This window comes from Arvicanthis niloticus, chromosome 12 (assembly GCF_011762505.2).
Source record: "Arvicanthis niloticus isolate mArvNil1 chromosome 12, mArvNil1.pat.X, whole genome shotgun sequence".
In the NCBI taxonomy this organism is placed as follows: Eukaryota; Metazoa; Chordata; class Mammalia; order Rodentia; family Muridae; genus Arvicanthis; species Arvicanthis niloticus.
The window spans coordinates 32,426,999-32,450,844 of record NC_047669.1 but is presented as its reverse complement, the minus strand read 5'-3'; the positions used below and the strand labels follow the sequence as shown (position 1 = coordinate 32,450,844).

The 23,846-nt window shown below is 37.8% G+C and overlaps 1 protein-coding gene across 9 annotated transcripts in view; it reads left to right on the top strand.

The window, feature by feature from the left end:
* Nectin3 (nectin cell adhesion molecule 3) overlaps positions 1 to 23,846 on the top strand; it is an 88,239-nt gene that overhangs the window by 10,476 nt on the left and 53,917 nt on the right. For 7 of the 9 annotated variants that reach the window (XR_013113596.1, XR_013113595.1, XM_076943000.1 and 4 more), the window contains exons 2-3: positions 18,383 to 18,724; positions 22,606 to 22,902. Coding sequence is in view for 6 of the 9 variants with exons in the window: in XM_076943000.1 (XP_076799115.1) it covers positions 18,383 to 18,724; positions 22,606 to 22,902 (639 nt within the window). In the remaining 3 variants the exon portion in view is untranslated. Of the gene's footprint in view, positions 1 to 11,886; positions 11,982 to 18,382; positions 18,725 to 22,605; positions 22,903 to 23,846 lie in introns of all 9 variants that reach the window. The other 2 variants (XR_013113597.1, XM_034515223.2) reach the window with 1 other exon arrangement.

The window sequence follows — 23,846 nt, the reverse complement described above, 5'->3', positions numbered from 1 at the left end:
CTTGTCCCAAGAACTTGCCTAAAGCTAAATTAAATAATTTCTTTTTAAAGATTTATTTATTTATGTATATGAGTACATGGCAGCTGTCTTCAGACACACCAGAAGAGGGCACCAGATCTCATTACACATGGTTGTGAGCCACCATGTGGTTGTTGGGAATTGAACTCAGGACCACTGGAGGAACAGTTAGTGCTCTTAACCGATGAGCTATCTCCAGCCCTAAGTAATTTCTTTAGTAGAGAAGATATGATGATAGTTGATGTTGGCATAATAGTTTGATAATAATGATAGTTTGATAATGAGTCTGTTGGCATGGTTATTAATTAATTCTTTGGGGGAAGTCTACATTTGAAAAAGCAAAGCAGGGCAAAAACAAAGGAGAAGAAAAGATGGCTCAGAAAAAGTTGGATAATTGTGGTCCAGGTGGGCCAGGGCCCATCTTTAGCTGGCAGCAGGACTGAACTTGGCAGTGTCATCTACATCCTTCTGAAACAGGAAAGATGAAAGACTAAGAGGGTAATAGATTCTTCCTGTGCAGTTTCAGAGAGCCGTTGAATCCAAGCAATGTATGACATGATTGATGTTCTCAAAAGAAGGGCCTCTGAATCTATGAAGGTGAAGCCTGGATTGTGGTGGACACCCCAAGATGTTAGAGATACCAGAGCAGTGAGATATCTCTCAATGAGAGCTTTATACAGGGAGCAAAGCAGCCCAAGAGAAGTTTGTTGACAAAAAAGCTGGAGGGAATACTGAAGCCCCAAATCCTAGATTTGCAATTACAGAGATCCAGTGTTGTCCTGTTAGGATTCCAGGCTTGTTTTGGTCCAGCCTTTTTCTCACTGTGTTTCTATTCCTCTTTTTTGGAATAATAATGTGTATTTTTCACCATTGTGTGTTGAGTATGTAATTTATTTTTGATTTAATGGCATCATGAGTAAGCGATTGCCCTAAGTCTCAAAAGAGACCTTTTGGACATTGGACTTCTGAGCAGTATTCTATGGGGACTTTTGAAATTTGACTAAGTACATTTGGCATTATGATGATATGGCCATGACCCTATGGGCAGGGCCGCAGGGGCTTAATGTGGTGACTTTGATGAGAAATGTGCCCTACCCTGACTCATGTATTTGAACAATTGTCCCAACCTAGTGTTGCTGTTTGAGGTGGCTATGGGACCTTTAGGAGCCCGATCCTTGCTGAAGGAAGTAAATGGTGGGTGGGGTTTGAGGGTTTGTTTATTCCTCTCTCTCTCCTGTCTCTTTTCTCTGAGTCTTGTGTATGATGGAAATGTGTTCAGATTGTTTCTTCCTGCTGTTGCCATGTCATGCCTTCTGGGCATTTTGGACTCTGAAACTGTGAGTCTCTGCTTCCTTAACTTATTTTGGTTAGATCATTTTATCACCGTGATGGAAAAGTAACTAATTCAGAGGCTTTTGAAGGAAGGAAGCTACTCTGTGATTGAACGTACATTAGTAGATTCTGTTACTGCTACATCAGTGCTACTAGAGGCAAAAGTAGTCTTTGAGACGGTAGGATTCCAAGAGAAATGATGATATGTTAGAAAGACTTGCAGGGAAGAATGGATCCGAGAAGTAGAAGTTCTTGGATATCATTATGACTCAGGAAGGAGTTAGGTAAGAACTTGGAATTTCTCCTTTACATGACCAGGAAAGGGTAGTGATGATATTGATTAATGAGTTCATTAATTATGGTGCCTATGGTGTATATTCTTTGGATGTACTTGGAAATGACATTTATGAAGTAGGATGTGGTGTTGGGAATTGTTAGGATTAAGATATACATGTATTTGGAGCTATTTGAGAGATTGTATGACACAGTAGAAGAAAGAGGGATTGAGAGGAAAAGCAGAAAGGGAACTAAGAAAGGGAAAATGTAAAGATTAAAGTATTTTGATTAGTTAAGCTGTCAGAAAGAGGGAGGAAGAGAGGAAAGGGTAATTTGGAGGGGCAGGATGCCATTCTTACTGACTGCTGTGGGTTGGTAAAAGGTGAAGAGATAAACCACTCTGGAGACAGTTTCATGGAACAGTGTCTACCTTATTGCATGTGAGCAACCTCTTATATAGTGAACGCTTTCGGACTGTGAATGGGTAGCAAGCACCTTACCTTGGATTGGATCGTGAACACTGAAACCATGAGAAAGAAGCACATTAAAGGATATCGGAAGAGTGCAGACCTGTCCAAGGCCCGCTAGTGGTTTCTGATACCACCTCGGAATTCAGTGTTCTGACTTCAGGATCATGACGTGCCATTCCTCTTATTTAAAAGTAAAGTGCACCAGGCCATGCCTGTATTTTCTGTTATAGCTGGATATACAGTTTAGCTTGTACAATGCTTGCTTAGCATACATGAGCCCTGGGTCTGATTGCCAGCATCACACAAACCACATATTGTGACTCACACCCGGAATCCTTGAGGAGCATGGCTTCTGGAGGATCAGATGCTCAGAGCCATTCTTTGAGACCATCTGAAATGAGACTCTGACTTGGGGCATAGAGGAAGAAAGGAAAAAAAAGCTTTTAATAAGTAGGCAAGTAGATTACTAGTCAGGAAGAAAAACATTGAAGCATCAGTTTTATTAAGTTGTGTGCGCACGCCCATGGAGTGCAGTAAGAGGGCATAAGATCCCTGTGAATATCCTGGAGCAGGAGTTAACGGTGGTTGTAAGCTGCTCTAAATATGAGTGCTAGGATCTAAATTGATGACCTTTCTAGGAGCAGTGAGGGCTCTTAACCATAGAGCCATCTCTCTAAGTCCCAGGACTCAATAATTTTAGAGATGGGGGAAATGTCAAATTCTAATGAATAATCTGGTGAGGCTGTAGTGGAGATATAGGCTAGGGCCTACTCTTGTGAAAGATAAAATGGAGAGTGAAGAGTGCATCATCTCATTAGGAACTGAATGTATGCGTCTCCCCTTCATTTATGTATTGACCTCCAATCCCCACTCTGGTAGTGTTAGTTGGTAAGTCCTTCAGATGACTGAGTTTGCATAGTCGGAAGGATAGTACAGCAAGAAAACAATCTGCAAGACAGGAAGATCTATTGGCAGGAACTGGACCATGCTAGCACCCTTATCTCAGACTTTTGGCCCTTCAGTGTTTAAGCCACCAGCCTGGTATTGTCATAGCAGCCCAAGCTAAGACATTAAGATTGAGAGTTCTCAGCTAAGGAGTCTCCAGAACTTGACTCCAGCAAAAAATAAGTGATTGAAGGATATTGAGAGTGCAAATATGGAAATGAAGAGCTGAAGGAAGCTACTTGGGTGTCTAGAACTAAGACCAGATCTCATCGAAGAGGCAGGTGCCCAGGACTTTACTTGCTGCCTCTTAAAAGCACTGTATAGTTTAGCTTTGCCTCTGACACTGATTTTGATGAAATTGTATATTAGATTTTGTAGTATAGGCCTGTAAAACCAGCTACTTGGGAGGCTAAGGCAGACTTAGGCTTTAAATAAAAGTCCAAAGAAGTCTAGAGATAGGGCTTAATAGTAGAGTAAGTGGATAACACTGTAGCTCAGGAAAATTCATTGCCTGCAGCTGTCCATGTATAGACAATGAAAGAGAAGCCTGTTCTTGTCCACTTCAATTTTATGACCTCTAAATCTAGGAGGGAAGGCATGGGAGATGCACATGGGAAATGGGGTATAGCAAGGTTCAGGAACAGAAAACAGATAGGAGAGGCTGGTCTTTAATGAAGGAGTCTTTGTAGTTAAAGAACCTTCTAAGCTGAGGGAAATAAAATCGTAGGGAGAGAGGATTTGATCTTTCATGATTTTGAAGATAAGTCAGTGTGAATGATCGCTGGAAGAAATGAAGTAAAAATAATGAAGAATAAATTATGAATGAGCTTTGAAGGTACAAGTTGACAGAAGCTGAACTTGTGAAATGTAAATAATCGGGTAATAGTTAATTTTATGTTGGTGGATACAGATACTTAATTAAGTACTGAGTCTCCTAGAAATTATTTTAGGTACCTTGAAAAAAAAAAGCTAAGAAGGAATAAAAGAAGTTGATGGATTATTTATTACTCTATTTATTAAAGGATGTAGGATATAGTGCCCAAAAACTGCATACGTTTGAGTGTCATGTAATGGAATGTCTGACAGTTTAGAATGCAAGAAATAATATAGGAAAAGTAATATATAACAGTTTGACTAGAGAGAAATTATGTAAGGAAAGTAATATGATTTATCATAAAAAGTATGTTCTGAGTTGGAACAGTAATGGTGAAAATGGAAGTGAAAGGTTTAAAATAAGAGATTATTAGAAGAAAATAAGTCTTAATGATCCTAAAATGCAGAGAAATGAGGATTTGGGGGTTTGTATTGAATATATTAAGAGAGTAGTATAGCACTTGATGAATGAATGGGAGGCTGAGGTAAGAATCAGAAATTATATAGAAGGATATGTTAGCTTCCTATGTGTGCCATATAAGCACCATATACTGAGTTACTTAAACCACAGACATATGTTTAGAATCAAGTCATAACCATGTTCTTAGAATAAAATCTTTCCTTGCAAGCTAGTTCCCGTGGCTATTGTCAGTCTTTTTGTTTTGGTTTTTTTGTTTGTTTGTTTTTGTTTTTTATATCAGTAGATTAACTGCCTCTGTCATTATGTTACTCTTTCTGTACATATGTCATAGGCGTTTTGGACAACAATCCTATTGTACTAAAGCATACCCTACTTTACTATGACCACATCTTAAGTTACATGCTAATTACATGTGCACATAATCCTATTTTCAAATAAAGTTACAGGTATCAGGGAGTTGGCCTTCAACACATCTTTTTCTGTAACGTAATTGAATTCCTGACAAAAGTGTGATGCTTTTTGTTTTGATAGTATGAACTACTATTTGGGGCTTGGTTCAAGTGAAAGTGCTAGATAAATACAGCATTTGGAAGATGCTAAGTGTGAACTGGCCTGGACAGAAGTTTAGACAGATTAATGCAGTGCTAAAACTTACATGTAAGTGTGCTGTTGAATCACTATAGAATTAATATATGCAGGAACCCACAACTCAGGCCAAGAACTAAATCATTAGCAACATGCCAGACGTTGTTCTAACTTTCCTTTTCAATTGTAAGTCTCCAGAAATAACCACAATTCTGTCTGTTAACACTAAATTTTTCATCTTTTCTGATACTAGTTGGTTGAACCACATTATTATACATAGCAGCCTCTTACAACCACTGTATAGTATTTTTCGTTCTGACTATTGCAGAATTTATTGGGGGTCTGATGTCACTTTGAGTTGTCTTCACTTTTGAAGCTTTTAGGAATAGAACTGGTAGTGAGCATTCATAGCAGCTGTCTTGGCAGTATCTGGGCACACATAACCATGTCTTGCTTTGAAATAACTTATAACAGTTTATAGATACTCTTAGCAGTGGAGTGTAAGAGTTTCCTCTTTAATAGCAGATTTTTCTTTTAGTCATTGCAACTGTTGAGCAATACTAAAACATTAGCTCAGTTTGTATTTCTCTAATGGCTGGGGTTTCAGGATTCTGGACCATATGACTACTTGTTTTGTGAAATGTGTGTTCATTTTCTTCCTGTTTTAATATATTTGGGTTGTCTTTATTTAGATTTTGTAGGAGTCTTTTATGAGTGCTAGATTTGAACATTTGTATATATCTTATTGCAGATCTATTCTAGGCTTTTTCACTTATTGAAGTGTTTCTCAGTAGAAGTACTTTAATGTTTGCTCAGGTCGTCAAAGCCAATGTTTTTCTCTGATACATTATCATACATGCGGAATTTACTTCTGTGACGATATGTACTAGGTTCCGTGTTCATTTTCTGTTGGCTATTCATTGTCACTGTTGCCTGGTGTGTGATAACAGTCTACTTGCCCTGGATATTTTATTTTTCTTACTATTTTATTAGACAAGTAAACAGTTGCGATATTTTATTATCACTACACACATACATATGTGTATATGAACTTAAACTTAGTTTTACTTTAATCAATATTTTACCAGTAAACATACTTTAAAAAAAATACTTTTGTGAATTTATGTAGAGCGAAATTCAAGTTAAATATGTTTAAGATTTTCCTATTACTTCTTCACATTGTATCTTTTTGTTATTTTTGTCTGTACACACCATGGTTTTTATTTCAGTGCTCTAAAGGGTTCCTTGATGCTTTAATTTTTTGAGTATATTTTAGTTTTGATACATTTCTCCATTTTCTTTTTTTTTTTTTTCCTACCATATACCTTGTACCTTACTCTTCAAATTCGTGGCTTCTTTTTAATATTACACACACACACACACACACACACAACCTGTTTGGCCTGTATGATGTTACTTGCATGTATATGTTTTCAGGCTTAGGGAAGAGCACACTGATTAATTTTTTTAACTAATTAATTAATTTGTGTTGCATCCCAATATCAGTGCCCCCCTCCTCCCAGTTACCCCTCATATAGATCCTATTCCCCACTTCCCTTTCCCCCAACTACCCCCCCCCCCCCAATATTATTCCCTTTTGGCTCATCAAGTCACTGAGGACTAGGTGCATCCTCTCCCACTGAGGCCAGAAAAGGTGGCCCAGTTAGGGGAACTGGATCCATAGGCAGGCAACAGATTCAGGGACAGTCCTTCCTCCAGTTGTTGGGTGACCTGCAGAAAGACCAAGTTACACTTAAGGCTACATATGTGCAGAGGGCCTAGGTCAGCCCATGAGTTCTCTTTGGTTGGTGGTTCAGTCTCTTGAGAGGCCCCAAGGGTCCAGGTTAGTTGACTCTGTTAGTCTTCCTGTGGAGTCCTTGTCCTTTTGGTTCCCTCAATCCTTCCCCCCAATTCTTCCACAAGACTCACCGAGCTCCATTCAATGTTTGGCTGTGGGTCTCTGGATTTGTTTTCATTGGCTGCTGGGTAGAGCCTCTCAGGACAGTTATGCTAGGTTCTTGTCTGTAAGCATAACAGAGTATTATTAATAGTGTCAGGGATAGGTTCTTGCCCATGGGACGGGTCTCAGTTTAGGGCAGTCATTGGTTGGCTATTCCCTCCATCTCTGGTCTGTCTTTGTCCCTGCATTTTGGGTCAACTTTTTGTGGGTGGGTTGCTTTTTTTTTTTTTTTTTTTTAATGCTTCCACTGGGAGTCCTGCCTGGCTATAGGAATTGGCCACTTCAGGATCCATATCCCCCGCTGCTAGAACTCTCAACTAGAGTCATCCGCATAGACATCCTGGAGCTCCCCTCCCCTCTGCCCAAATGCTTGCTTTCTTAAAAGGTATGCTAGGTTTTTCAGGAATTCTTTATGACTCAGCATACTTTCAGTCTTAAGGCTGCAAGTTATTATAGCAAGATAGTATAAACATTATTATTAGCAAGGGGTCATGAGGCAGTCTGGAGAAAACCAGGCATGAGCTTCTAGAGTACTTTCCCGTATTCCCACAGGATGCACTTAATTGTCCCAGGAAAAGCTTTAATGGCAAATATGAACTGTCACTAACCACTGAAGCTTGTTTGAAACTCAAGTGCACAGGAGTGTATCCTGGCATGCTTCCTTGCTTAATAGATGCCCACTTTCCAGGCTCAGAAGGAAAGCAGATTGGTACACTGGATAATCCACCTAGTTTTTTAATCTAAACCTCAAATTTACTATTCTTGGTGCTTAGTATTCATTTTTGTGTTTGTTTTAAATTTTGTTGAGGCTTGTTAGGTGGTGACATTGACATCTTTTAAGTGGTAACATAGACTTATGTACCCAATGTGTTGCTAAGGATAATTTAGAGAATTTGTGTATTCTTGAATACTATTTTTGTATTTCTACCCTCTTACCTATACTTTAAATATTTTATATTTGTTTATGGAGGGGAGGAACAGGTGTGTGTGTGTGGTGTGCATGTGTATACCTTTCTAATATAGCTGACATGTGTGGAAGTCAGAAGAAGACTGTGAAATTGGTTCTCTTTTCTACTATGTGACCTCTGAAGTCCGGCTCAGACCATTAGGCACGTACCTTTACCCACTAGGGCTCGTCTTGCTGATCCTCATACATAGTTTTATATCTCAATTTTGTATCTGAAAAGTAGAGCACTGAACCGTGAGCTCTGTGTACTTCTGTGGAGATTCTGTCCTTAATACTTAGTGAAAGTTCTACATTTTCCATTCATGTTAACTTGTATATAAAAGTTTGCATTTAATCAACATAAAAACTTGATATAAAACTTAATAATAGGTTAGTGTCTTGAAAGCACTAGTTGTTTTGGTCTGGAGCTTATGAGGTGGTTATTGTCTATTTGTGCATTCCTGCTTCCTTTTATCCACCATGTACTTCAGATCAGAAGTACAGGACCAAAAGGAAGAAGTCAGAAGTGAATTCCACACAAAAGTGTAGTTAAAAATTATTCATCTGGTTGAAAACTGCTTAGTGGTTATAATTATAATCACTAAAATACTGTGGAATACATATTTTGTTGTGGGTAAAACTTAAAGTTGTTAACTAATTTTATAATTTAAAAATACAGCTTATGGAAGGAAAGGCTTGCTTTGGCTCTGTACAGACCATCATAGGGAAGTCGTGGCAGCAGGGCCTCAGGAAAGCTTGTCATACTGCAGTCAGGAAGCAAAGATGATAGTTACTGTCTCCTTGCACAGTTGGAACCATAGCCTGTCCAATTGGAATGGTACCACCGACATTAGGGCGAGTCTTCCCACTTCAACTGACCAAATCTAGATGATCCCTCATAGACTTGCCTATAAACTTGTTTCCATGGTGAGTCTACAGCCTGTCAAACTGATAGTACTAACCATCTCATGCATCAGAAGGGAATAGTCTTGGTAATGGCTATAAAAACCCTAGGCCATTTGCCTCTGTCACATGTAAATCTGACTTGTAAACTATAACCTTTCTCTACCTTGGTGTTTGGAAGTCACTGAAGTTTGGGAAGACATGATAAATAATCCAGGTTTTCTTTCTGCAAAATTTTCAAAGCTTTCTCATATATAATGTGTACAACATGAGAAGGACAGGAAAAATGTCCTTTTAAATCTAGGAAGCTTTGTTCTGTGCCTTTGTTATAAACTGGCCATATGGGAAAAAACCCTTACTCTACTGAAGAAGAAGTTAGATCAGATACCCTGGAAAATTCCTTCCTGATATTTGCAGTTTGCCTTTTTTTAGAAACTGAAATTTATTTAGGCATATCATGAACTGTTGTAAATTTTGTGACAAGTCAAGTACTTATGTAGTAGGAAAATACAGAAATGTCGTTAGAGGTAAATGAGGAGCGTTTCTGTAGTTCAAAAACATAAGGTGAAATAATTTCAGTAGTTTAAACACTTTTGGTAATTGCTTTTCAATTTTCCAATTAGTGTTAATGAAGTAGCAGCCTTAAGTGTTAGCTCATGACCAAACATATTTATACTCTGAAGGGTTTATAATTTAGGAATGAAAGAGTTAAAGTCTAGGTTTTATACTTTTATTTTGCTAATTAAATATACCATAGTAAGGGATTATTTCATAAGTAAATGTTATTACCATTTACTCTTTTTAAAAAGAAATTTATTTATTTTATGTATACGAGTACACTGCAGCTGTCTTCAGACACACCAGAAGAGGGCATCAGATCCCCATTACAGATGTTTGTGAGCTACCATGTGGTTGGTGAGAATTGAATTCAGAACCTCTAGAATAGCGGTCAATGCTCTTAACCACTGAGCCATCTCTCCAGCCCCTGCAATTTATTCTCATACAGCTCTCTTCCTCAGCCATCCTTCCCCCTCTGACTGGTTCTGTAGTCCTTTTGTCTTTCATGTCACAAGTACCACATTTTCTCTTTGGTTAAATCTTTTCCTCTCCAGTCAGTCTCTAGTTTCCTTTCTACTTTCCTGGTGTGTGTGTGTGTGTGTGTGTGTGTGTGTGTGTGTGTGTGTGTGTGTGTGTGCGTGCGTGTGCGTGTGTGCGTGCGTGCGTGCGTACGCATGTACGCATGCGTGGTGTAAGATTCTAGCTGTGTGAGCTTATTTGTGAGTCCTGTGCTCTCCCTGTTGGTCTAACTCAGGTGCTGTTCGCTCTCATGCCCTTTTTGTGAGTATGGGTCTGTGAGAAGGTCTGATGTCAGATACTCAGATGCCTCCAGGATTGCTCTTGTTGCTTAGGATTGTTTTGCCTATTTGGTATCTTATTTTTCCATGGGATTTTTAAAATTGTTTTTGCAGTTGTGTATAAATATCACTTTGAATTTTGGTAAAGAAAGCTTTGAAGATAGTTTTCATTTCAATAACAGCCATTTTCTAATATTAATTCTGCCAATCCATAAGCATGGGAGTGTTTACAATTTAAACATGTAAGTTTCTTCTTTATTTAGAAATTTTCATTGTAAAGGTCCTTCATTCCTTGTTCTAGGTGTTTTATGGTTTACTAGACAATTTGCCTTTGTAACTGAATTGGCGTTTTTCTCTTCGCATAGATGGTTTTGGACTTTTTCACTTCACTGTTGTGGAGTGGCTCCTCTGTGCTCACGTCTATTTGTGGGGGTTTTTTTTTAGGGGGAGGGGTGGTATCAATTTAGATTTGGGAAATTTTCATTTAATAAAATCTGTGTCTCTATGTTTTATATCGACACTTCCACCCATGTACTCTTAGGTTTGGTTTCTTGTTAGGTTTGATCTTGTTTTGGTTGTTGTTTGTAAATGCCTGCCTAATACTGTCTTGACTTTATTCTTCATACTTTTTTCTTGTAATTAGTCTTGGGTTGATGTGTTCACTGTGTTTATTATTTCCTTTTTTTCTCAGCATCTCATTGTCCTTGCTGACATTTTTTCTACATAGTTTTAAAGTTCTCCTAACATTGTTGGTCTTTTCATCTAGTTTGCTAATTTTTTTGACTAGGCAGTGGATTTATTTTTTTCATCTATTTCAGTCCTCTATGTGGTCATTGATCATTTTATGATTGTTAATTAAATTTTTTTTGCCAGTTTCATACATACATACATACATGCACGCACACAAATGGTGACACACACACATACACACACACACACACACACACACACACACGTACACAGTGCAGTCTGATTACTCATCCTACCACCCTCTCTCCTATCAAACCCACAGTAGTCCCTTTCCAAGATTCATGTCTTTTTGTTTTGTTAGCCAGAAAGTTTAAGTAGGGCCACAGGTGTGATCATGGGCATGGGATTATCTCAGTAGCTACACAGCTGAAGACAGTGACTCTATTTCTGCCAGAATCTCTCAGTACCCAGTATTTCAGAAATTAGAGGAATGAGGCCTACTCATGCTTCATTATTCACTGGCCAGTTCTTGGGGAGGCCCAGAGGAGGTATCCCTTTGTTGCTATTGAGTTCATGATTATAGTGGCTGTGACATGCCATGAAGATGGTATTTTTCAGCCTGTTTCACTCCTTTTGACTCTTATATTTTTTCCAGCCTTTCTTCAACAGTATTAACCTAAACATTTAAAAGAATGGTACACGTTTTCTGTTTAGGGCTGAGCACTCAGTTGCCACTTAACTCTCAACACCTTAAGCACCCTTGAATTTCCACATTCACTGCCATTCACTGGAAAGAGAGGCTATCTGATTAAGGCTGATAGGAGCAATTGATATGTGTATAAATGTAAGAGGACAGTTTAATGCTAATGCCAGTTTAGCCAAACAATAGCAGAAAGCCCCCACCCACCAAGGACCTGTGATTTTTCCAGACATGAGTTTTTGACCAGCTGTGTATTGATTTCCTTTTGTGGAACAGATGTTCAGTCCACTCAGAGTTATAGGTTATTCCCAACCATGCTGCACAAGTGGGCTCATCCAGTCTGGATAGTTGGTATTATGTTTATAGAATTCATAGCTGCATGTGACCATTGGTGCCTCTTCTCTACCACCAGCTTGTATAACATCTTGCAACATTATGAAAGCTGGCCAGAAAGGAAGAAGTACTGAATGCTGATCTTGTTTAGTTTCTTTGTTTCTTACATCCAAGGTATGTTGTGTCATCAGCCATAGGATTTTATCATCTAGTTTTGGTGGGCAACCAAGGGAAATGCCAACATGTATTGTTTTGGGTACATGCAGGGCCTCCCTGAACCACAGTTGTCTTATAGAGGTATGCCACATTTGTCAGTATTAACCCATAGCTCCTAGGAACAGGATTTTCAAGCTATGCAGTTTCATCTTTCAAATTCTTTTGTTTAAATTGTATTTTTTTTAAACATGTAGAATCTGTTTTCTAAGGTGAGAAATAAATCATGGAGGTAAATGGATAGGGAGGTAGAGAGGAGCTGGGGAACCTGAGAGAGGGGAAACCAGATCAGAATGTACTCTTATGAAGAAAAATTATTTTCAATAACAATTAGACCATTTACATGCACACCTCAAAAATGAAATGTTCATAGAAGAATCCAATAAACTTTCATGTACAAAACTCACATGCAGAAAACTATTAAAGTCCCGATAAAAGCAAAGAACTAAATAAATGAAGTGATTTCTTAAATTCATGGATAGGAAGACATGATATTGTTAAGATGTTCATTCTTCACAAATTGACATTTATATGCAATGCAACTCCAGTGAAAACTTTGTTTTGTTAGATACTGACAAGTGATATCCATGTTTATATAGTTTTGTTTTGTAGATTGCCATTTTCAAGTTGAAGTTCCTGCTTATTAATAACTGAGAGGGACGTCCCTCTTTTATTGTAAAGTAATAAGTGTGTAATGTAGTACAAGTTGTTTATTCGTTGATGGACACTGGGACTTTCCACTTTGGGTCTGTTTGCATTAAGTTACTGCATGCATTTAGTCGGTGGCTTGTCCAAGAATGTCTAAAGGAACAGAAACTTATTGGTGAAGTTTACTGCATAATCTTATGGTGACATAGCCAACAGATTATTACCTAGCCAAAATCACTTTTGCAATTCCATTTGAATTTTACAAATATCTTGTTCATTCCTCCTAAAATCCCAATAAGATTTTTGGTTGCATTAAGTGTACAAATCAATTTAGAGTGATATAATGCCTTGTTATCCAGTCTCTGATGCATGGATAGAGTCCATTTCTATATTTAGACCTTTATATTCCTCTTAGCATTTGTTTTTAGTTTCAGTTATGCAGAGCGTTCACATTTTTGCTCAGTTATCCTCACTTCTTCTTTTGATCCTACCACTGGTATTTAAATACCAGTAGTATTTAAAATGTTTATTTTCTGACTTTTCATGGTTATTGTGTAGAAATTCAGTCAATTATGCATATTGTTCATTATGAAATAGGCACCTCAAACCTAAGAAGTCTAAAACTGTGTTTTGGAATGCTGTCTTCTAGCTCTTCAAAGAATTACACTTTCTAGTTCTCGTTCGTAGATGAACCTGCTGTCATTCCCCATGTGCTGAGCAGAAGTCATGGAGTAACTTTGCCTTATCTGCTTCTTTTACATTCTTGCTCATCTCTGCTAGAAGTGCCCACCCCATGGTGTTCCATCTCACTCAATATGCCAACTGCTCAGGTCCCTGCTCCCTTGTGACTTGTGTCATCTCCTGTCACCCTGTACTCACTGTACCTTAATGAGTCTGAATTGTTCTTTGGAAGTCCTCTCTACAGTCTCATGGTAAGAAGGCCTCCATTTATCACTCTTGTATCTGTCACACTGCCTACAGGGAAGCTCCTTGCCATGCTTCCTTTTTCTCCATGTGTGTACTGAACATTATTTCGATAATTATATCTGCATCAGAATAGACTCATTAAAGGCTGGCATCTCTGCTCTAGCAGAGTTCCTACCACATAGAAATGTGCCAGGCATAAAATACACGTTTCACACATATTGATGAATGAAAGAATGCTCAGTTTTCTCAATTTTTATGTGACAGTTTCTCCTAAGAATATAGAATACAACCTCAGAGTCCACCCTTTCTAGTGATGGCATGAGAAAAAGATTCATATTTGAAGAATATTTGAATTTATAGTATATAAATGGTGATTTATTTCATGTTACTGTTCTTTTGTTGTTGTTGTTGTTGTTTTTGTTTTGTTTTGTTTTTCGAGACAGGATTTCTCTGTGTAGCCCTGGCTGTCCTGGAACTCACTCTGTAGACCAGGCTGGCCTTGAACTCAGAAATCCGCCTGCCTCTGCCTCCCAAGTGCTGGGATTAAAGGCGTGTGCCACCACTGCCCAGCTCATGTTACTGTCCTAATATTTCTGTTTAAGTAGTTCGGGATCCTAAGCCTTTTTTTCCTTAGGTTTTTGAATTTGATATGACATATATTTATCATTTTAAAAGAATTTGGAGTATTCATTCAAAATGTGTTTCTTGAAGTCTGGAGTTGAATAAGGCCTACAAATTTCAGAAAAGCTCTAAAATTATTTTAAATTCTTGGAATTCTTAGTAGACTTTATTTATTTTTTTAAATCATAGTTGCTTTTATTTTTTAATTCAGTATTTTATTTATTTATATTTCAGATGTAATCCCCTTTCCCCATCCTTCCTCCTTTTTTGCTTTTATACCATTCAAATTACATGCAAGTATTAAGGTCAGTTCTAGGTTGAGGAACTAGCAATACAATAGATGCAAATAGTCAAGGAACAAGCAAGACAATAAATTCAGATAGATAAAGAACACACAGGAGAATAAACAGAGTCCTGTGATCACTCCTGTGATCACTTTTCTACGGGCTTATCAGGAAGACCAAAATATCTGAGCCTACTTTTCTATCCTAGCCCAAAGTCATTTTCATGCCTGAAGCCTACTTCTTTGTTCTAGCTTAATTTTTAGATTCCTGCCTGTAATTACTTTTTTGTTCTAGCTTAGGATTTAGATTTCTGCCTGAAGTTATGTCTTCGTTCCAGCCTAATGTCAGATTCCTGCCTGCAGCCCATTTCTTTGTCCTTGGCCAATGTCAGATTCCTGCTAGGCAGCCCCAAAGGCTCTCCACATCTCCCCTTTTTTATTACATAAACAAGACTGAGCCTGTCTTAGGTTGTTCTGACAAGAATGCCTTCCTTACTTGTCATGGAATATGTATTATCAAAAGCAATGCAGTTCTGTCTTAGGTAGGTAAGGCTCTGTGCAGAATCTTACCCATTCTGGGCCCTCCAGCCTGTTAAATTAATAGGTCTGTCTGGTGGTCCACTTTTAGTTTTAAGTTTTGTACTTTAGCTGCCAACTTGTTGATGTAGTTAGAGACAAGCTTTAACATGATGGGCAGGAATAAAAATATTCCCAGGACAAAAGGGGCTAGCCTGATCAAGCTATATATGCCATTCCTGAACTTTGACCCAAATGGAAATACTGACCTCAAGACATGGATAATTTTTTCAGCATTATCTGCACCATCATAGCTCAACAGAGCACTTTATTCTTGTTGACATTTAGAGTTATTTAATTTGGACATAGACTAAAATAAACATTTTATTTATAGACTTTTAAAATACTTACTTTATAAATATTGACACTAAAAGAAATTGGGACCTGAAATGTGTAAATTAGTTGTAGGTTAGAAGTAAAAAAAAAAAAGGGAGATGGTACAAGATGGTATTTAAGTAGATATAATCAAGTTTGTGAAAAATTCCTTTACTTGTCGAGGCAAAGGGTGAAGAACAAGAGAACTGCTGTCTCTGAGTGCTTCCACCTGGCACCGTAGTGTAATCCTCAGTTTATGCTTTTGAAGAACTAATCCATACAATCATGGTATGTGGTATTTCATTTTCTCTTTAGCTGTAGGTTCCCTTGTCTTCTGGGGACAGTGAGTACTGACTGCATGACTGGAAGGTGCCCGAGTTAGTTTTTGTAGTTGTAGTAGTGCTTTCATTGATGAACAGGTTCTCTCCTGTCTGAGGAGGTAATACATTCAAATTAGTTAATTAGATAATGGTACAAAGCTTAACTGGTAATTACTCATGCAGAGATACAGCGCAGAAACAGCATGCTTTAGCATGGGTTTCCTGCCAGAGGTGCCTAGGATAAAGCTAGTGTTCTTGGTAGGAAAAAAAATGATTGTTCACTGTTCCTTAGACGCTTCAGATTCTAAACTTAATGTAATGGTAAATTTTAAGCAGTTGAGGTATATTATAATAAGCATTTGCACATATCAAGGGCTCCTTTGATTTTTAGTTAAATCTGGCTTCATATGAGAAAGCAGGGACAGAATTGCCTTGCTGTGTAGCAGGGGAGGTCCCAGGAAACAGGGTCTTCTGATGAGGAGTTTGGCTTAAGAATTGTAACAGAAAATCTGTTCCTCTACAGTTTCCAGGTTCCAAATGGGAAAATCTTATTCAGAAATGGTTTATAATCTGAGGTTTTAATGCTATGTTCCTTTAGGAGAACAGTTGTATTTGGTTTTACCCTAGGTCCCTGGCCTATCTAGTATCAAGTTCATGGCAATCTGAGGAGTGTTGGGGATAGATTCCATCCCATACAGTGGGCCTTAAATAGAATCAGATATTGGTTGGTTAGTTGTTCTATTACACTAGTACATCTTGCAGGCAGGACATTGTTATAGATCAAAGGTTTTGTAGTTGAGTGGGTGTTTACCTTTCTTCTTTGGTAGCTTGCATAGTACCTTCCAGTACCATGAATGTTAGTCCATAGAGGTGGAGGCTCTAAGGTAAGGACCAGCTCTGCTTCTGTGTTCACTGAGTTGTGTAGCTGTGGTCTTCGGCAGTAGAGCCTTATCGTCAGGCCAGTAACTTTATTAGATATAACCTGTTCCCAGAATCGGAAACTTCGTTTGGTGATGACGAATTTCTAGTTGAGGCTATGTCTCCCCATTATTTAGCAATTCTATTTAGATCACCTTCAGTTATTTTTGTCTATATTTTAGGAAGCTTCTGCTGCATTAGACTTCCACATGACTCCTTTAATGACCCTTAGTTTTAGCTAGCCCTCACTCTACTCCCTCCCTCATTCTTTTCTGCCTTCCTTCTCCCTTCTGATAGCCCTGTCCTGTCCCCCAATAAAAATCATGACAGTTTTTCATGAGTTTGTCCATATTTTCTGGCTTAATGCCTGACTCTACCCCTCTTCGAGCTAAAATATCTTAGAATACTGCACATCATTCAGCTTGAGTTAGTTATATCAACATTTGCGATTGAGAATGGATAATGTAGATTGAGGGGCTTGAGAATGAACAATGGTGTAAAGAACACCAAAACATTTTCTTTCAAGGCTGTTATAGTATTATAAGTGATCAATACCTTCTTATTAGTCATCTGTGAGAAGGTACATTTTTCCATCTAATTAAGTTTTTACAATATTATCCATAGTGTTTAAAATTGTTGTCTAGGACCCTTTGAAGAATGCTAGATGTGGTGGAATCAACCTGTAAATCAGCCATGTGGGGCTGTGAGAGGAAAGTCAGGAGGTTTGAAGGCCAACTTTTCTATTTAGCCAGACTGTCAAACAAAACAAAAAGAAGAAAAAAAAAACCCAGTTTCAATAAAATGGAATGCATCTAAAAATTATCTTCATTCTACACACACACACACACACACACACACACACACACACACACTAATTTTAAAATTTCAGACATAAAATTAAGCTTTAAAGATGTTTTTACAAGTTATGGCTTCATAGTCTTTGTCGGGTCACATGTGTTGTGAGCGCTCTAGAGGCAGTTTGTCTGTGTCGTAAAGCATTTACTGAACAGTGTGATTAGTATTGGTCTTCAGAATGATCATGATTGTCTATGCCTTTTAGGAAAGAAAAAATGGACAAGTTTGGTGTCATTTCAAATTTGATTGTAGAAGTTTTCTTCACTCGGCTGGAAAAAAAATCAATTTTGTCATTTCTTCATCAATATTTTCTGGAAGTCAGTCTATCTTGAAATTTTTTTTTTTATATAGAGAATTTTAATATGGAAGGATTCCACAAGAATGTACTTGAATCATATATTTGGCTTCTAAGATCTTACACAAATAAGTCTTTAATAAATACCTTAAAACTTGATAACTTTGAAATAACAGTCTCTTACTGTAGTTTCTGTGAGCAAGGGTATCTAGCCATGGTTCAACAATATCCTGTTGTAGCTTCTCATAATGCTGGAGTCAAGGTATCAGCTAGGTCTGAAATCCTGTGGAGTCTTGATGGGGGAGGATCTGTTCCAAGCTTGCTTCTGGTATAGTTCACTTACTACAGAATTCATTGATGAATGATTTGATAGTCACTTTGGATGGGACTTTTAACTGAATCCAGATCCCATCTGTTTTTAATCTCTTATTGTTCAGGGGCGTGTGTGCGTGTGTGTGTGTGTGTGTGTGTGTGTACGTGTGCGTGTATGGGATGGGTGGGTGGGTGGGATGTGTGAATGTGTGTTAAGAAAAAGGGAGAGTACTATACGTTAATATAAATTTTCCATGGTCAAAACTGTGTGTGTGTTGTGTTTTCCCTGTAGGTGCCTTAGCTGGATCAATTATTGTGGAGCCACATGTCACAGCAGTGTGGGGAAAGAATGTTTCATTGAAGTGTTTAATTGAAGTGAATGAAACTATAACACAGATCTCATGGGAGAAGGTACATGGCAAAAGTACACAGACGGTTGCCGTTCATCATCCTCAGTATGGATTCTCTGTTCAAGGAGATTATCAGGGAAGAGTCTTGTTTAAAAACTATTCACTTAATGATGCAACAATTACTCTGCATAACATAGGCTTCTCAGATTCTGGAAAATATATATGCAAAGCTGTTACATTCCCACTTGGAAATGCCCAGTCCTCTACAACTGTGACTGTGTTAGGTAAGTGTGCTTGAGTTGGGTTTGATTATTATGATAAATATTAAAATAGAAGATGGTTTCAAGAATATAAAATGAGGATTTCTATAAATTTGGTTTAAATATTCACTTTCAAATTCTGTCTTAAAAGTTGTATATTTCTAGACTCTCAATGTAAGCAAAGTCTGGGTATACTTGTCTGTAATGCCATGTAGAGTTTTTCTTACTAGAGAGCACTTTAATTTTAACAACGGTAGGGATTCTCATCTGTGCATGGTGACTCACTCCTGTCATTCTGGCTCTTGAAAGGCTGAGGTGGGATTATTGCCACAAATTCCATGTTAGATGGGGGTGCAGAGTGAGGTCCTGAACTATCTGTAACATTTTCATTACTTCACTTTAAAAGCTTGAGTCCCATTTTTAGTTGTTTCCATCTTTCCTGGTTTGTTTTGGTCCCGGTGACTTGCACTGGGCTGTGGAGTCTTTAGTCACCTTGTGTTTGTTTTTCCCATGCATTCTTGTTCTGCCGCTGAAGATGCGTGTACCTATTTGAATCATACACCATTTTCCACAATAAATTATGTTTATTTTCCCACCTGAGTTGTTGGAGTTTATAGTGAAAGTTTTGAGTAAACCTGTTACCTGGTAACTCCCTGAAGTGTGGACCATAAAGCAGACTGGAAATCCAAATGAGTACTGTAATGGTCAAGATCAGAGATGGAGGAACGACAGCAATCTGTAGCTAACAAGGAGAGTACTACTGACCACCTTCAGAAAGCCTCAGTGCTCAGCTCCAGGATCCCAGCCTTTCCCTAGGCCAGTAAAGTTCCTGAATAAGACACAGGAATGACCTGGTGAACACAACAGTCAAGAAATATAAAAGAAATGATTGTTAATTCTTAAGTAATGGGTAGTGTAGGTTTGACACATGGACAGAAATTAGGGCAACATTCTACTGGGATTGACAGCAGAGTCTAAGAGATCTTTAGAGCAAAGTTTCCTGATTTCTCAGTTGTGGAGTTTGGGAGCTAGAATTTTTTTTATGTTGTGGACCCTGTCCTATTCATCATAGACTGCTTTGAAGATCCATGGATTCCAACCCATCATATGCCAGTAACACTTCCTCATTGTAATGAAAATCTGTGTCCACACAGATGTCCCAAGGAAGTATAGGATTGATGGAATTGAAATGGTTGGAAGGGGACCACTGATAAAGTAGTTTGTCAGTTGATCAAAGCATTCATATGAAGTATAAGAAATTTCCAGTCTGAAAATAACTTGGTTGAATGGACACTTTGATATTTCCTCTATAAACATGACTATGTGCTCCTGCCTCATCTGCTCTCAAGACCTTGCTGCTTAGAGCATAGTTTATAGTCTTGCAGCTGCAGTCTCAGTTGGTAGTGTGCATTTGGGGCCCCTTGTGTCTTATTGAATAGTATTCTGTAGGATTAGCAAGATCATAAGGGGTCCAAGGAGGAGATGAGGAAGACTTTTTAGTGGAGGACACCTATAAACAGAAGCCAGGCAAAGTGATAAAACAGTTGGAGATGACCAAGAACAATATAAACAGTATCATTCAAAGTTGACTTTAAATATGCATGTTTCCTGAAGAGGAAAAGAAAGCTTTAGTGAGTATGTAAGTTACTCAAGCCAATGCTTCAACTGAAGAATTTGGAACCTCCATCTATATCATGAGGAATATGATTGCATTAATAATAGGAGAAGATGACTTTGCACTGAAAGCTGATCCAACCTGGAGATATTGGGTAATTAGGAAGAAAGATGAAAAACCTATAGAAGGGAAAGATTGTTCTCAGCCTTTGAGCTAAGATCAAGTGAAGCAAGAGGAAAAGTCTAAGTGTAATTCTGTCCAGTGTGGAGTGTCTTAACTTATTTGCTTTGTATCTCAAAGATTTGCACTCTGAGTAACAGTAAACTCAAAACAAATCATGCTTGAATAGTCATAGACCCAGTATATATATTACTTTTCAGTAAGCTGAACTTAAAAGTCCTAGCCTGGTTAGTTTATTGGGGCTTGGCATAAAGAAAAAAAAGATCTTTTCTAGAGGGAAAATTTTCTACATTAATAATTCAAATACAGGTCTGTCCTCCAGTCTTACAAGTAAGGACAGTCTGTATTCAATACCCTGTACAAACAAAACGACTGAAACAAACCCGTGGCTGTGGATTTGGCTTAGCTGTAGAGTGTCTGTCATGCATGTAGCCTGGATTGTGACTCCACGCTGCCACATAAATTTACCATAGCTTGGAGTACATTCTTGTAAGTCCTGTATCCTGGATGTGGAGTCATGTGGAACAGAAGCTCACAGTAGTAGTTAGCCTCAGTTTGGAGTAGAATATTTCCTAGCACATAAATAGTCAACCATCAAAATAAATAACAGATTACTCAGTAAATTTGAATTAACTTTTTCATAAAGGACTAGGGATACAATTCCATGACAGCAAGTGTCTAACACCCACAGGACCTTGGTTCAGTTCCTGAGCATGTCAAGACAAACCAAAAAACCAAAAACCAAAACCTTCCACAGAACAGTAGAATGGCAAGCTTGAAACTGATAGAAAATAATCTGTGCTACATATAATTTAGAAGAAACACTTCTTCCATCATTTATGTATAACCTTTGCATGATAGTTAAAAAACTGTCTTTAATATACATTTGGTAGAAAAAGAAGTTGAAAATGACCTTAAAAACATATGTGATGATCTCTGTGCTCATTCATAACCTGAGTAATGTAAATTTTAATGCTGTGTCACGTCGTATATGAGATTGGTGAATACTGAATAACTTAATAACATAGCTAGTGATGTGGATCCATATCTTGAACATTGCAAGTTAATTGGCACCTTGGGTAAGTTTAGGTGAAACTGAAAATAAACATTATAGAAGCAGGTCTAGTATTTGGTACAAACCAGAAAAAAGTTGTTATAAATATACCATGATATGAATATGAGTGATGGTTATATATATAGAACTATTTAGGAAAAACAGGGAACAACCCTAGTATATACCAGTGACAAATTCTGGTATAAATAAATGACTTACTGTATAAATAAATTCTACAATAATTAAAATTCCACATGGGTCTAAATCACGGGAAAATAAATAGTTGAAGTGAATTTAAAAATAAAGCTAAATACCTGCATGAATAATGTATAGCAGTTGTGTTATGTACTTCAAGCACAGGTAAAGTAAGACTGTCTGGTTTGGATTTGCCTTATTGATTTTAATGAGAAGATAGTTAACAGCTCATTTACCAAGTAAGCATTATGGTTCTACATTAAAGAGCATAAGGTAGGATAAGGAGAGACACAAGGAACTTTGGAACTGCTAGTCTTAGTTTAAATGGGGGTGGATACACAGCTATTTGCTATAAATTTATTCATTATCTATGTTTCTTTCCTTTTCCTTTGTTTCTCAGTGAGGGTGTAGGTAAGGAAGTAAGAATGAATTAGACGTAGAGAAAAGCCAGTAACTTATTTCCAGGTTATTGCTTTAAACTTTTTTGCTTAGAGTGAAGTAATACACACACAAAGAAACACACACGTGCGCGCGCACACACACACACACACACACATTTTTAAAGTATAAAAGTTCCAAAAAGTAATGGTTTTAATATCATAAAGGAAAATATGATCAAGGTCACAGAAATGTTTAATTGGGTTAATTCATCTCTGAATGTGAAGCTTTATCAGCGTCAGCCATCTTTGTGGTGATAATTTAAAATGTGTCTTTGTGTTCCAGAAATGTAGTTGATGTTGACATTACTTTAAAAAATACTTATTTTTGTTTGTACTTAAGATTATGAAATATTTCTAGAGCTGGCTAGAACACATTGTTTGTAACTATCTTAATTGAATTGCCTGTTTTTTTCTTAAACAGTCGAACCCACAGTGAGCCTGATAAAAGGGCCAGATTCTTTAATTGATGGAGGAAATGAGACAGTAGCAGCCGTTTGTGTAGCGGCCACTGGAAAACCAGTCGCACATATTGACTGGGAAGGTGATCTTGGTGAAATGGAATCTACTACAACTTCTTTTCCCAATGAAACAGCAACGATTGTCAGCCAATACAAGCTGTTTCCCACAAGATTTGCTAGAGGAAGGCGAATTACTTGTGTTGTAAAACATCCAGCCTTAGAAAAGGACATTCGATACTCTTTCGTACTAGACATACAGTGTAAGTATGCAGGAGCATCTGCTTTTAACTTAAGTCAACGAATTGCGTTGTCATCTCTTGACAAAAGTCATTGCTTTTGGTCTCAATACTGAGTGTGCAGATATTCCTACAGAGGAGTTACTCAAATTAAATGTGCTTAATTTTGTTGTTTTGAGACTTTAAAGTGGGCTAGTTTTAAGGAAGCTGTGGAAACTTGTACTTCAGATGTGTACTTCTTAAAAGACAAGCAACTCCATTGTCTCTCACTGGGCTGCTGGCCCAGTCCTGGATCTTACTGTTTTCAATAAGAATCTTACTTAGCTATGTAGTGATGCCCACTCTCGCTTTTAATCTTAGCACTCATGAGGAGTATTTCTGTGAGTTCAAGGCCAGCCTGGTCTACAGAGCAAGTTCCACCACAGCCAGGGCTACACAGAGAAATCCAGTCTCAAAGAACAAAACCTCCCAACCCCTCCACCCCCAAATCCCCTTTACTTTCTAGATACATTTTAGCAATTTGAGAGTCTGTCTTTGTCTGGTATTGTTCTAAGCTGAACCTCCCAAAAATATCATTCAATTGTTGATGTAGTTAAAAGTATTTTAAAGATATATTTTGTGATAGTAAAAACTACATTCAAGAGTCAAACTCCTGCAGAGGAGTTCTCTGACCTGTGTTTTCATATTATCATGTATATCTACATTTTACTTTCTAGAGATTTCTGTTTTGATACATTGTAATTTGTTTGGCATTTAAAATTTTTGAGTTAAAGGTGGTTGCTTCATATCTTTTAGCATGGGTGACTAACATTAGGCAGATTGGAGATGTGATTAGCAAGTGTGTAGGTCTCCTACCATTATTTCAGTATAGAAGGTTGAAGTCATCTACATGGGGTTTTGAAGTTGTTTTGTGGTTGTTACTTGTTGCTGAAACGCCATGCTTAGGAGTGTAGACTGCACTCATTGCA